The 15,404-nt window shown below is 39.2% G+C and overlaps 1 protein-coding gene across 7 annotated transcripts in view; it reads right to left on the reverse strand.

Moving 5' to 3' along the window:
- The window catches only part of Atf7ip2 (activating transcription factor 7 interacting protein 2), a 78,954-nt gene that overhangs the window by 42,327 nt on the left and 21,223 nt on the right, over positions 1 to 15,404 (reverse strand). For all 7 annotated transcript variants that reach the window (XM_005391191.2, XM_005391193.2, XM_013518012.1 and 4 more), the window contains exon 2: positions 1,796 to 2,628. In XM_005391191.2, coding sequence (XP_005391248.1) covers positions 1,796 to 2,618 — 823 coding nt within the window. In that variant the 5' untranslated portion in view covers positions 2,619 to 2,628. The remainder of the gene's footprint in view (positions 1 to 1,795; positions 2,629 to 15,404) is intronic.

The following is a 15,404-nucleotide window of genomic DNA, read 5'->3' on the forward strand; positions in this document are numbered from 1 at the left end:
AAGCTACTCAAAGTCAGCCTCTATTTGCTTTTCAATGGGACTATCCCAAAATGAAAAATTCAACTGACTTGGACCAGACTGCTCCAGGGCTTTAAGAATTCCCGTACCTTGGGCTGGGGATATAGCTCAGCAGCCTAAGCACTTGCCTGGCAAGCCTGAGGTCATGAGTTTGATTCCCGGTACCCCCCCAAAAATCCCCCCACCTTGTTAGGGGAGGCCTTGGCTGCTGACCTGGCCACTTTCCTGGAAGCCCAACTAAACTATATTTTGTTCCAGTATGTTGATGACCTCTTGCTAGTAACTGAAATAAAGCAGGATTGCCGGGAAGGGACACAGGCCTTCCTTCAGCTACTCCAGCACACAGGACACAAAGTGTCCTGGAAAAAGAGATGGATATGTTGGCCTTCTTTTCATTACTTAGGGTTTATTGTAACTAACGGACACCACTTCTTGGGGACAGAGAGAAAACAGGTCATCTGCTCTACCCCGAGGTCAAATAACAAAAAGAGACTGTGAGTTCCTGTGAGTAGCTGGATTCTGCAGGATCTAGATCCCAAGGTTTGCAGAAAAAGCTAGGCCCCTCTAGGCTGTCTTCACCAGGCTGGAAAATCAACACCTAAAATAGTAATCAGACAAGACACAGCCTTCAAAGAGATCAAATGACTACTCCTTAGCCCCCCTGCACTGGGGCTACCAAATGTAAGCCCAAGAATTTAAATAAACTCTTTGTATATGAAAAGGACCATGTGGCTTTGGGTGTTCTGAGTCATACTGTGAGTTCCTGACAGAGACCAGTGGAGTACCTATCTAAACAACTGGACACTGTGGTGGCTGGATGGCCACCTTGCCTCCTTCCATGCTCTAGTGGCTGCTGTCACTCTTATTAAAGAGGCAGAGCTGGGCGTGATGGCACACATCTGTAATCTCAGCACTTGGGAGGCTGAGGCAGGAGGACTGCTGCAAGTTCAAGGCCAGCCGGGGCGACAAAGTGAGTTTAAGGCCAGCCTAAACTACATAGTGAAGCCCTATTTCAAAAAAACAAAATAAAAATAAATAAATTAATAAGTAGGCAGATAAATTGACTCTGGAATAAACCCTTCAAGTAAAGGTCCCCCCAGCTTGGTTATGACTGCAAACTGATCACGTACACAGATGTCTCTCAAATGCCAGAATGACTCACCGTCAAGGGTTCCTCTATAAAAAACCCCCAGGGGTCACACCACCAGTAACTCTAAAATTGCTCTAACAAATCAACTGTACCCTAATCTTATAAAATGTAGCTGTCACCAGGGATATAGCTCAACAGGCACAAGTGCCTGCCTGGCAAATGCAAGGTCCTGAGTTTTGATTCCTAGTACCAAATAAATAAATAAAATATAGCTATCTCAAATCAGAAGTGATAAAGTGACCAAAACATATGCAACATAACAGATGTAAACTGTAAGCAACCAGGCTGACTCTGTACCTTACTTCCCTTCGATTACCAAAATGACGTGTCCATCTGGTGGCAGGGTTTCTTGAACCATTTTTGGTCCTCATTACTTCCCAATTCTAGGACTACAAATAAAGCCGGTTAAGTCCTACAAAACCAGGTTTGTTGTAATTTTCTCCTTTAACAGTATCTTTTCCCCTCCCCACCAGAAACAGTTCATGACTGAGATATTCTGAAATAATTATTCATTTATCTTTTTCCTGCCTGTATGTATTCTATTATTTGTATATCTGAGAGATTAAAATCCCCTACAGGAAAGTGACTCTCTCAATTTCTCCAAAAGATATCTAAGTATATACTTACTGTTATTACCATCAGTGTTGAGTAAGCACTGCCACTTTGAGTCTGTATTTTCACAATCTGAAATGCTGGAGTATAGGGTTCTAGTCGATTCTTTCGTTTTCAAAATGTTAGAAGCACACTTGCTGGAACTACCTAAATTCATCAAGTTAGGCGTTTTCGCAGCCGGCACACAACATGAGTTTGAACTTAAAATGTCATTTTGCCTTTTATCATGTGACTCTGAATTGGAGTTTGCTTCTAAATTGGAAGGTATCTTGTTGCTTCTATTATCATCCAAGAGATTTTGAACTACATCACACAAAATAGTAGGTGAATGACAAATGGATTTCAGATTAGAATTCTGTTCATTTTGAAAAAAGGATGACGTTACATTTGCCTTATATTCAAAATGAGTTTCAGAAGTACTGAATTTCTCTTTCACTTCTTGTATAAAGAATTGGCTGGGAGAATCTATTGATTTTCTTGGCTTCTTGTAAGAACTTACAACTTGTTCACCACTATGTTCAAATCTTGTTTCTAAGTGAACAATTTTTTCTACAGGTTTTATTAATTTCTGAGGGAATCCTATACTTTTTAGTAACAGTGCTGAATTTATCTTACAGTCCAATGAAGAATTAACAGTATCAGGATGTCTGCAGTCTCTAGTTATGACTTCAGTACTTAAATTCTGATAACCACTTGGAACATTACTCTCAACTGTTGTTGTTTTCAGAACTTCAGTAGTCTTTGCCTTATTCAGGATCTCTGCTTGCTTCCGGCAGCTTGTAGGCATTGTTTTTTTGGCTTTTAATATCTTCCGCTTACTTCCATCTGGACTTGCCATCTTTTATATCCTAGAATTTAAGATATCATATTTAAATGCATTTCTCCAGTGAATTAGTTATTTATTTACAACACTAAAATAACAATGAGACTCTCCAGTTTACTTTTTTCCTTTTTTTTTTTTAATACAGTTGCTATCTCACATAATATACTATTAGGAACCTTCTTAAAGGCATTTAATCTATCCTTCTGTTGTATCACTTGGTAGCCCCCTCAAATCTAAGTCTAAGGCTGGGTAATAGTTAACAGGTAGTGGCATAAATTTTCAAAAAATGTATTAATGCACACATTCAAACCACTGAACTTTTCAACTCAGAGTTTAATTCTTTTTACTGGAAATTAATCACTTTCATCTGCCACTAAATACAAACACAGTGATACTTTTGTTTTCAAATGGCTCCAAGCTCAAATTTTCCACTACTTAAACAACAGGTTTTTTTTTTGTTTGTTTTGTTTTTTTTTTTAAATCTGCTTGGTGTTTGTAACTGCTCAATAGTCGAACCAAAAATCAAACTTGAAAAAAAACTGTACAGGGCCAAGGGTGGGTCAGGTGTTATGTCTCCCCATAGACACAAAGGGGTGATGGTTCAGTCTAAGCGCTGCTCTCACCCAGACAATACATTGTGCTTGTGTTAATGAACTAACATGTTCATCATTGTGTTTTTTTAAATGTACTTTGTGTAAATTACCATAACCATAGCTCTGAAGGAAGTTAGTGGTACAAGCGGTAAAGCTAAGAGGAAAACTGGTAACCACAATAAAGAGAAATCACTGTGAAATTTGTTAAAGTCCAGAAAAATGAATGTATGAGTGTAATTTGGGGGCATCAGAACTAATTACTTGGTTTTCCATTTTTTCCTATGGGAAAAAAGTCAGTTTTTAGACTTTTTGGTGTTTGAACACAAACTTCAAAAAAACTGATACTGACAACCAAAATATCACTATAATTTTAATTTCTTACAAATGTAAATTATATAAATTCAAATTTTGTATTTGTGATAAACCTGAACTGGATACTAAACCTGACAATTTATCTGGTTACATTGTTATAGCACCTTAGTGCCATAACCAACCATTAACTTTTGATTTAATCATGTAAGTCTTAGCTTAGACAATATATAAATTAAATTAAATTATATATGTAATAATGATCTTTTGTAGAATATTACATGTTCTACAAATAATGGCTCAACTTAACTTTTCCTAATATTGAAGTTTCCACAATAAACAGTGGTGTTACAGAAATAATTCCCAAATCTTAGGTATTAAAAAGTACTGAAACATATGGCATAACACTACTTCAAATAAGCAAACCAATTTAATTTTCCAGATAGTCTACTTAACTCTTAAAATTCTTACTTATTTCTCTCATTGAAGAAAATCTAGGCAGGCATGGTGGCATACACTTGTAATCCCAGCACTCGGGAGAAGAAGGCAGGAAGATTGCCACGAGTTCAAAGCCAGCCTGGGCTACATAGTCAGTTCATGGTCAGTCTGAACTACAAATCAAGTCACAAAACAAAACAAAACCCAATCCAATGCAACTCAATGCATAGTAAAAACATTTTATTGTTTATCCCTCAGTAGTCACGTCACGCTTGATCTGGACCATGAGTAGGTATATGGTTGGAAAAAAAGCAACACTGTCAGGTTCCAACCAAAGGCATAATGAAGGCAAGCAAAATGAATTAATGTATATGATACATGATAGGTCGCTTACCTAACAAATTATAAAGCAATTACCAAGCTTAGGTTAACTAAATCTACCTGAACAACGTTTTTATTTATCATTGTCTATTTCCTAACTTGAAGCTTTCTTTGACTACATTCTTTACTATATCATTTAACAGTTTAGGTATTGTGAGACCTGAGGTGAATAATTTAGAAAAAAAAATGACAACAAATTGCATTTTGAAAACGTTACATATCTATAAACAATACAATACCCACAATACAGCATATTTTCATTACTGGGGGCCTGATATACCAATAGAATTTTATCTTTCCACTGACTGCAAATTATGTGATTGCCTCTTTATGAATACATTTTTGTACTGTTTTCAGTTAGGTATGACCTGATACATAATCCCAGCACCCTGGGAGGCTCAGGCAGGAACAATTTCACGATTGAGCCTAGGCTGGGCAACTCAGTGACTGAAACACTGTCTCAAATTAAAAAAAATAACACCTGTGGTGGTGGGGCACAGCTGTAATCCCAGCAACTGGGAAGCTAAGGCCAGAGGATCATTGTTTGTTTGAGGCCAGCCTCGGCTACATAGTGAGTTTAAGGCTAGTCTGAACTATACAGTGAGACTCTGTCTCAAAACCAAACCAAACCAAATCAAACCAAATGAACAACAAAAAGAAATAAAAATTTACAAAGTTCTAGAGATGTAGTAAGTGCAGTGCTAAGGCCCTAGGTTCATTCCTAGTACTCAACAAACCTGCTATAAAAAGGTTCCTTATTTCGGTCTTAGAAATCTCTCTCCCAGCCCAGTGACACTTCTGACATGAAAAAAAACAAATTGTTGTCTTTTTGAGACAAGGTCTCAACCTGCAGGTCAGGCTGGCCTTGAGCTCACTTAGTTCTCCTCTGACTATAAACTCATGAATGAATTCTACCCTTATTGTTTGAAATATCATTAACTGGAAATTTCTCATTTGCCACCTCTAGCTCCACAAATGTCAAAATTTCACCTGCTTTCTACTCATTTACTTTAGATGTCAACCACCAATTGTGATAATCCTATCACAATTTAAAGTAGAAAAATCACTTGCTCCCAGATAGGAACAACCCCGCCTCTTCAGCATCCTTGCTGGCCTTCAGTAAGCCTTTTGCTCTCTGTTAAGTTTCTGTTTTTTCCTCTAACTTATGTAACCTCTTATCCCTGGTCTCTGCTGTATGCAAAGAAGATGGAATTCAGTGTAACTTTCTTGGCCAATCATGTACCTCTAACTTGTCTTACTTGTAAGTAAAGAAGGTGGAATTCACTGTAACTTTCTGTCCAATCAACTAATGGCAAACACTCTGTTCTTGCACCTCCTACTTGGTTGTAAATCCTATTAAAATTCCTGCTCCGTGAGAGTTGAGTGCTTGGCTCTTTGGTGACAGATTTCAGCCAAGCCTGCTGGTGTGAATAAAGCTGTACACCTTCCTCCAAAACCCCAGGTGCCACTGGATTTGTTGGTTTCAGTCTGCTGCAACACTTATTAGGAGCTGTAAACACCTTCTAAGAGCTATAAACACCTTTTTTAATGAGCTGTAACACTATTACAGCAATTTAGGCTAACAGACAATAACTACATATCCCCAGGAATGACTATGAACCACAAACAGATCCTACTAAACCCATACTAAATATATCATCAATCACAAAATATCAGTGTTACAGCAAAGTCAGATTTACCTGTGGGGAAACATGAGCAGCATTCCAGAGAAGTGGAGCGACCCAAGTTTTATTAAGCCAGCTGGCCCACAGGTGTAAAGTACTCCAAATTCTGAGCCCTGAGCCTTGGGGTAAGACAGGTTTTATGCCTTTGTTTTAGTTGGATGGGGATCAGAGGCAAGCTGACTACAGAAGCAGAAGCTAATTTTACAGAAGTTTTAGCAGGTGTTAATTTGGGGCTCCTTGAGGGGGAGTGTTAGGGTACAGGAGCACAGAGGGTGTTGAAACCTTGTGGTTAAGCCCGCACATAGTATTCTTCTTGTTTAGTAGAGCTGTGGGACTTCACATATCTTCAGTATACTTCAAAATTACCACATGGTCAAGCCAAACCAGTAGGTACACACTTGTGCTCTCAGCACTCTGCAAGGCTGAAGCGGGAAGATTTTAAGTTTGAAGCCAGTCTGGGCAACTTAGCAAGAACCTATCTCAAAAAATAAAAACAGCTGAAGATCTGAAGTTATAGCTCAGTGTAAAAGCCCTGTATTCAATGCCTATCTTCTCAAAACACAACAAAAGCCACATTGTCTTATTCCATTTTCTGTTGCTAGTAACAATAACACAGACTGCCTCAGAGATAAAGATTTATTTCACTCACAACTCTAATTCAAGGTTCACGAACCATATTGCTAGCAGGGCTCCAAAAGTGATGCAGGGTACTACGTGGGGACAAGGGAACATATGAGCAAACTGACAAAATTGGCTTTTTAGCAGAAACAATTTTGAGCTAAACTACTAACTTATTAATCATGAGTGGATTAATCCATTCATGAAGGCAGAGCCCTAATCACCTCTTAAAAGGTTTTACCTGCTTTTAGCCATTATTATTTTATACTGGGGATTAAAATTCTATATGACTTCTGGAGGGACAAACCATATCTATATTCAAACTATGTCTATACATAAAGTATGATGTGTACATATATACACAGGTTTGTATATATTATTATTGTTGTTGTTTTAAAATACAGGGTCCCAAGATGTACTTCAGGTTGGCCTAGAACTCACTACATAGCCTAGGGTGGGTGGCTCTGAACTGACAATCTTCCAGCTCCAGGATCCCAAGTGCTGCGATAACAGGTGCACACCACCATGTCTGACTTCACTGAAATATATTTTAGATATCATACAGCTCACACTTTTACAGTGCACAATTCAATAGTTTTAGTATATTCGATTTAAGCAACCATCATCACATTAATTTTACAAAATTTTCAGGTTAAATTTGGAGCCCAGTAACAGCCATGCCCTCATTCTCACCCATACCCAAAGCCTTATATCACCATTTTGTCTCTATATAACTTCCCTGTTCTGGACAAAATGACATGATAATGAAGTAACCTCTGCCTTAATCCTTACATAGTAGTGGTAACCTAAAATAATACGATAACCACTTAGTTATTTCCCTGTTGTTCTGTTTCCCTGCCCTACTTCACAAGGAAAGTCTCTTTGAAGTGATCAATCTACTTTTTGAGTTTTTTTTTTTGTTTGTTTGTTTGTTTGTTTTTTTTTTTTTTTTTGGTACTGGGAATTGAACTCATGACCTTGCACTTGCCAGGCAGGCACTGTACCACTGAGCTACATCCCCAGCCCATTTTGAGTTCTTTATTTCTGTCTTTTTTCAACTTATTTTTATCTATAAACTCAATCTCCTCTAGTCAGAGATGCATTCTATTTTCTGGAATAAACTGATGGGCATTCTACATTTGAAAATTGCCAGGCATGGTGGTATATGCCTGTAATCTCAGCATTCAGGAGGCTGAGTTCAAGGCCATACTGGTACAGTGAGCTCAAGACTGGTCTAGAATACATAGCAAGATGCTGTCGATAGATAGACAGACAGATATAGAGAGACAGATAGAAGAAAAAAGGAGAAAAAATTAAGAGTATATTAGTATATTCACATTTAAGGAAGCAAAGAGAGAGAGAAAGAGGGAGAAAAAAAGAAATAAGAAAATTAATGAGTTTTAAATTGGCTGGGCATGATGGTACAAGCCTGTAATCCCAGGATTCTGAAAGGCTCAGACAGGAGGATCATGAGTTTGAACCCAGTCTGGGCAACTTAGTGAGACTTTGTCTCAAAGAAATTTTTTTCTTGTTCTAGACATTTCACATCAGTGGAAGTATGCTGTATATAATCTTTTGTGAATGCCTTCTTAGCATGCCAGCACGTTTTCAAAACTCATCCTAATGGAAGCATACTGCAATACTTCATTGCTTTTTAATTTTCGCGGTAAGGAGAATTAAACCTAGACCCTCACGCATGCTAGGTAAGCATTTCACATTGAGCTACATCCCTAGCCCTTTTTTAAAATTTTGAGATAGGTATCACTAAAGTTCCACAGGCTAGCCTTGAACTTGGGATCCTTCTACCTCAGGCTTTTGGGTACCTGGGATTAAAAATGTACATCACTACACCTAGATTTCATTCCTTTTTATTCTACCATATAGCTATGCCACTTTTATATACCTATTCCTTAACTGGTATGTATTTGGGTTATTTCAACTTTGTTTTTGTTTGTTTGTTTTTGTTTTTCTTCTTCTGGTACTGGGAATTGAACTCATGACCTTGCGCTTGCCAGGCAGGCGCTTTGCCACTGAGCTAAATCCCCAGCCCCTATTTCAACTTTGTGACTAATGTGAATAGTACTATGAAGATTCATAGATGAGGTTTTGTGTAAGCATACTTTTTCAATTTTATTTTTGTGTGTATATACCTAGTGATGGAATTGGTCATATTAATAACAAAAGTAGGAACTTCAAAATCCCAGTTTTTTTTTTAAACCAGACTCCACTTCCTGTCTTGGGAAATAAGGCCCCACAACTCCTCACAACAGGCAACGTTCTGCCCTTGGAACCACAAAATGTTCCAATCAACTTCTGTCTCTGCAAGCTCAGAATGTAACACCTGTAAATTTCTGCTTCTGTAAAATTCCACTTCATTTGACCCCAGCCCATCCAATTTAAACTAGAATATAAAACCTCCCATCTTACTCCTCAGGGCCCAGAATTTGGCACCCGTAGTTCCTCTGGGTCAGCCCACTATAATAAAAAGCTTGGTTTTCTCCACCTCTTCAAGTAGTTGCTCAGTTTCCTGTGTCAGCAGAGGACTGTAATTCCTACAGATATATGGCACTTCTATATTTAACTTTTTGAGAAACATAAAAATAATTTTTCCAAGTGTTTTGACCAATTTGCACTAACAAGAGCAGTGAGTGAGGATTCCAGCTTTAACAACTCTTCAACTAAAATTATCTCTTGCAGTATATTCATTCTGGTGAGAATGATGTGAGGCTTCACTGCCATTTTGATCTGCTTTTCTCTAATGGCTAATGTTAATCAGCTTCTGTTACTATGACAAAATACCTCGTATAAACAATGTAACAACAGAAAAGCCTTACCCTGGCTCATGGATTCAGCCCAACTGACTGTTTGTTCCATTGTTTATGGACCTGCAGCAATGTAGAACGTGCCATCGCAAGGAGTAAGGGGCAGAGCAAAGCCCTTTCATGGTGGACAAGAAACAGGGGAAGACATAAGAGACTGAGGCCCTACACTTAAAGGACATACCCCAATGACTAAATTTTGTTCAACCAGGCCCTACCTGCTAAGGCTTTGCCACCTCCCATTATAGGCAGATAAACAAGCCTTTAACATATGAGCCAATGATGAACATTTAAGATCTAAACTGCAACATGTTTTGAGCATTTTTGTAATATATTTCTTTGTGATTTGTATGTCTCTTCCACAAATGTCTATTCAAATCCTTTGCCTACTTAAAAACTGAATTATTTGCCTTTTCATTATTGACTTGTAAGAATTCCTTATATAAGTCCCTTATCAGATATCATTTACAAACTTTTCCTTCCTATGTTATCTTTACAATTCTGTGCTCTTATCACTTCACACACAAAAGTCTTAAATTTTGATGGAAGATAACTTTTTTCATGTTGTTTATGTTTTGGTGTAATACCTAGGAAATCAACTGCCCAGTCAGGATTTTTCTCTATTTTGAAGGTTTTAATACTTTTAGATCTTACGAGAAGATTTTTATTTTGTTTCTTTTTTTTTTTTTCAGTCAAAGTCTTGCTGGATAGCCCAAACTGGACTCAAACTAATCATCATTCTGCTTTAGCCTCACTAGTACTGGGATTTCAGAAGTGCACCACCCTTTGGCTCTTATTTTCAGGATTGAAGATGCACCTCCTTGTGAGGCCCTATGTTCAGTTCCCAGTACCACAATCATTCACACACACACGGAAGAAAGGAAGGAGGGAAGCAAAGTAAAGTAAATCAAGCCAATGACACACAACAGGAATCTTTGATAAATGGTATTAGAAAAATTAATAAAATAGGTGGTTTAGCAATTTATCTCATAAATACGCAGCTAGCAAGGGACACGGCCTAAGATGAAGTTGGCATGGTTAACTTTACAAAGAAAACAGCAGCTACACAGAGTTAAGGGTTAAGTCAAGCCATATAGATTCCTAAACTTGGTAATGTAACAGCAAACATAGGGAAAATGATAGCAGTAAGGATAAGGTCAGGGAGTTAGGACTCTTCAGATAAATTTCTTAAGCAGAATGGAATGTACCAAGTAAGCAAACCCTCCCTACATTTGGGCTGGGTTTCGAGGAATTTACAAGCACTGAGTAACTAGTTTCCTCTTAAACTGTGCACTGGAAAGTTTAAGCCCTCAGTGGTTATTTTAAACCCATGGGCCTACCTGTGGTAAGTGACCACTGGACAATGAGCAGATTTTGATCTGTAAAAGACACTAGACACTGGGCCCATTTAACAACTCTTTCTCCAGGACCCCTCCAAACTCTCAGGAGCTTTCTTTCTTCTTAAGGTTCTAATAAACACTCTTCTTGAATGCTTCCTAGATCATGATTACATTCTTTGACTTTGTGAGACACCAGACCACTTTGGTAACACCAATATGCACAAGCAAAACAAATAAAGCTCTCATCTCATCTCATATACATATAAACCAACTAAGATCTGTTTAAAAGTAGTGTAACAGCTGATATTGTAAAATCACTAAAAGAAAATGGGAAATAGTTCATGGTAGAAGTCTGGGCAGTGACTGTTTTGAGGACTAACTTCAAAGCACAGGCAAGAAGAAACAAAAATAGACAATGAATTGCATTAAATACAAAGCTTAAAGAAAAAAGCAAATTAACAGCAAAGTTGTCAAGTAGCAGTTTCCTTTGACCATTTCCTTATTCTGAATATTGTGAAGCAAAGGAAACAATCAACAAGGTAAGTACTGACTACACAATGGGAGAAAATATTCGCAAACTAATTCAGTTCTGCTCGTAATCCAAAGCACTTGGCTATCAAAGCAGTGAAAGAGCAAGTGAAGAATGTGTGAGAGAACCAGTTGTGATCATGTGCTGTTCAGCATGACATACCACATCAACTGCAAGAGATCACTTGGTTATCAAGTTAAAATTTCTTAGAGATGTTTTCTTATCTTGTGAAACACTCACAGACCAAGTTACTCCAAGATTTTACTGTACCTAAGAGGCAAATGTCCAAAATACACAAGCAAATATAACTCTCTAATACTAGTCCTGACTCTGAATGATCACAGGCTTTCCATTTATTTAGATTTCAACTAACTTCTTTTAGTAGTTTTCTAACAATTTTTAGAATATAAACTTTGTTTTTTGATACTATTAGAAAACAGTTTCCTGAATGTCATCTTGTACTCGTCATTGAATGTAGAGATGCCCCTAAATTTATAACAAGGTGATTGCCGAATGAACATCTTACAGATATTCCTCATTTAACAATTCAAGTGTTTAACAACTATTTGGATTTATGACCAAGGCACACTGGATTTATGACCAAGTCATACCTAAGACCTGCCACAGAGATTTCTAACTTAACATGAGCAGTGGAGTGGACTTATATGTGTACTGTAATTTTTGCTGATTGTACTGTACAGTAAGTACTGTAGTTTTATGTTGTTATACATTATAGTACTTTATGTAAGAGGCAAATAAAACCAAAGTCATCAAGTTGGAGTTCCTTTGACTGTCTTTGTTTTGAATACTGCAATATACATGCTATATACAATTCCTCATTTAGTGACCAATTCACTGAACAACCTAGTTGTGGAACAGAACTTTGTTGTTCACTGAAGTCTATGTAAGTAAAAACATGCATTTAATACCTATGCAGTGTGCCCAGATGGCAGTTAGGGTAGAGCTTAAACTACTGGCTTTGGCATCAGCCCCCTTGATTGGTGTCTGGGTGGATCATGGAAGCATGGCCTTGGAATATATTTCTGGTCCTAATCCCTCCCACTCTCCCACTGTGCCCCTCCTCTGTCTCCCAGCTGCCATGAAATACACAGCTTTGCTCTACCACACCTTTCTGCTATAATAGCTCTGCCTTACAGCAGCCAATCATGGACTAAATCCCTCAAAACTTAAGTAAAATCAAACCTCTTCTTAAAAGTTGTGGGTGTTGAGTATTGTGCCCCCTATGGTGTCTTGGTTACTTTCTTATTGCTAGGAAAAATTACCAAACACCCACAAGTTAAAGGAGGAAAGGTTTATTTTAGCTTGGTTTATACAGGTTTCACTCAGTCTATAGTTGGCTGGCCCAAGACCAAGCAGCAGAGGGGAAACAGTCCATGGCAGGGCTGGTAGAAAGAAGGCAGCAACAGAGCTTCTGTCTTAATTTTTCTTCTTGCTGAGAAAAAAATGCCCAACATCCAAAGCTAAAGGTGGAAAGGTTTATTGTAGTTCATAGCCTATAGAGGTTTCATTTCATAGTTTGCTCGTTCCAAGGAAGGGTGGCACATCACAAGGGCATCATAGAGGAAAAACACTACATGGCAAAGCAGGGCAGGCAAAAGGCAGAAAGCAGCAATCAGCAAGCCACAAGTGACCACAGCAGCCCTCTTTCTATTACAGACCACCAAGGCTACATGCCCCTTAGGGCAGGTAGCACTACACTCAGGTAGGGTTTCCCATTGCCCACTCCCATTGTCCACTAACCAATCAGTGGACTAATTTACTAATTAGACATCATCGATCCCATCACATACTTAATCCCAGCATCACACATTCTAGATCCTGTCACCTCTGAAAAGTCCCACCTAAAACCACATGAGGCTCTGCAGGGTTGGGGTATGTACACACAAGCCACACACACCTTTCTTTCCCTTTCTATTCTACTTAAATTATAAGTCTATTGGCCGGTTGCCACCCACATTCAGATTGGCCCTTATCATTATCCACACACAACTATGCTAAACCAAAGGGTGGACTAATCAGTTATCACATTTGCGTAATCCAGAATCACATAGCCATCATGCAGCCACCTCCCCAAAGCACCCCCACCTATGAGCGCATGCGGTATAGGGTTGAGGGTGTATTTAGATACCGGCAATGATGTTCCACCTCTGGCCCCTGAAAGATGCAGACAAATTCCTTTGTGCAGAGAGGCCGCAGGCGCCTAAGAGGCGGCAGCGCTGGTGCTCAGAGGCTCTGAGGCTCCCAGGCTCCGAGGCTCCGAGGCTGTGCCGCTGCCATCGGAACCACAGTTCTAAAATCAGGAGTCTCCAGCTGAACGCTGGACAGCTTTGGGAACTCCACTGTACTGCTGCCACCCCTCCCCCATGAGCTTGGGAGCCAGGCAGAAACCCTGACAGCATTAGGGGCCTGGGGTACACTCCCTCCCCCTCCCCCCACTGGAGCTGAGCTGAACCTTGGACAGTTGTGGAAACACCAGCAAGCCAGCCCCACCTCTGCCCCACCAGCTTGGGAGCCAGGGAGGGCCCCAGACAACCTCAAGGGCCTTGCCCCCTCCCTGTCCCCACCCCACACCCTCAGGAGAGCTAAGCTCAAACTCAGACAGCTTCAGGGGCCTCAGTGACTGTGGGCTAACCCTCCCCACTGGTGTGGGAACAAGGCTGGGTGGGGACAGTTTATGGAGCCATGGTGACCACAACTGACCCACTACTACAAACCAGTGGAAACAGGGTTGAAACATGGACAGCTTTTGGAACCCCTGAGGGGGAGCCAAGCTGAGCCCCAGACAGCTGTGGAAGCACTGGGGACTGCACCGAGCCCGCACATACACACCATTGAGGGAGTCATACTGAGCACTGGGAACCTCTGGGTTCTTGCCCCGCTACCACAACATCATCCTGGGAGTGAGGCTGAGCTCCAGGGAACCTCTGAAAATGACAAAATGAAGGAGCAAAATGCAATCACAGACCTATACCCCACCCACAATAAGTCCTGGAGATATTGACACAGAAGAGCTTGGAAGTCATACACCTGAAATTTCTGAAATGATAGCAGCTGAAGTAAAGAAACAACTCCACCAAGCCATAGAAGACATCAGATCAGAAATAATCTGAGATAAATAAAGACAACAATAATGAAAGATTGCTTAGCATATCTAAAGACACAGAAAAACATAGAAGAGCATAGTAAATTAATGGAAACCTTGAATGAATAACATACAAAAGAACTGGAACGCATGAAAGATTCAAACAGATATCCAGGAAATTAAAACTTCCAACAAAAGTTGGTAAAACTGCTTGAACAAAACCGAAGATAGACTTTCAGACCTTAAAGACAGCATTGCTATAAATAACCATGAAAGGAAGGACCTCTTAAAAATAACAAGAAATAATAATTCAATAGCTTCAAGACAAAGCAAAGGGAAATAGTGTAATAGAAGTCAACGAAACAGCAGGAGGCAACACAAATGACATAAAAAGAGTATCTGCAGAAACAATAGCAGAAAATTTCCCAAGCATGGAAAGATTCTGACATACACATAAGTGAGGCATAGAGAACTCCAACTAGTCATTACGAAAATAAATCTACACCCAGACATACAGTGATTAAGTTCCCAGAAATTCAGCAGAAGAACACAATGTTAAAAGCTGTTAGAGAAAAGAAACAGATCACCTATAATGGAAAGCCCATCAGAATCACGGCAGAGCTTGCAGTGAAATATTTCAGGTCCTGAAAGAAAACAACTTGCAATCCACATTAATGTACCCTGCAAAACTATCCTTGAACTGGCAAGCATAAGGCTGTGAGTTCGATTCCCAGTACAAAAAAAAATAATAATTAATGGAGAAATAAAATATTTCCATGATAAAGATCAACTGAAGAACTTCATGAGCACCAAACCAACCCTATGAAGAGTACTAAAAGATTCTAGAAACAGAGAAAACAGACCACAACTTTAAGAACAATAGAAAGGAACCACCAAGTAGAGCGAGCAATTAAGCAGAGTGAAATAAGAGGAACCAACAGCAGGAAAACAACATGACAAAGATAAACTAATACGTATCAGTTATA

The sequence above is a fragment of the Chinchilla lanigera genome, unplaced genomic scaffold (genome assembly GCF_000276665.1).
Source record: "Chinchilla lanigera isolate Chin_1 unplaced genomic scaffold, ChiLan1.0 scaffold00041, whole genome shotgun sequence".
Classification (NCBI taxonomy): Eukaryota; Metazoa; Chordata; class Mammalia; order Rodentia; family Chinchillidae; genus Chinchilla; species Chinchilla lanigera.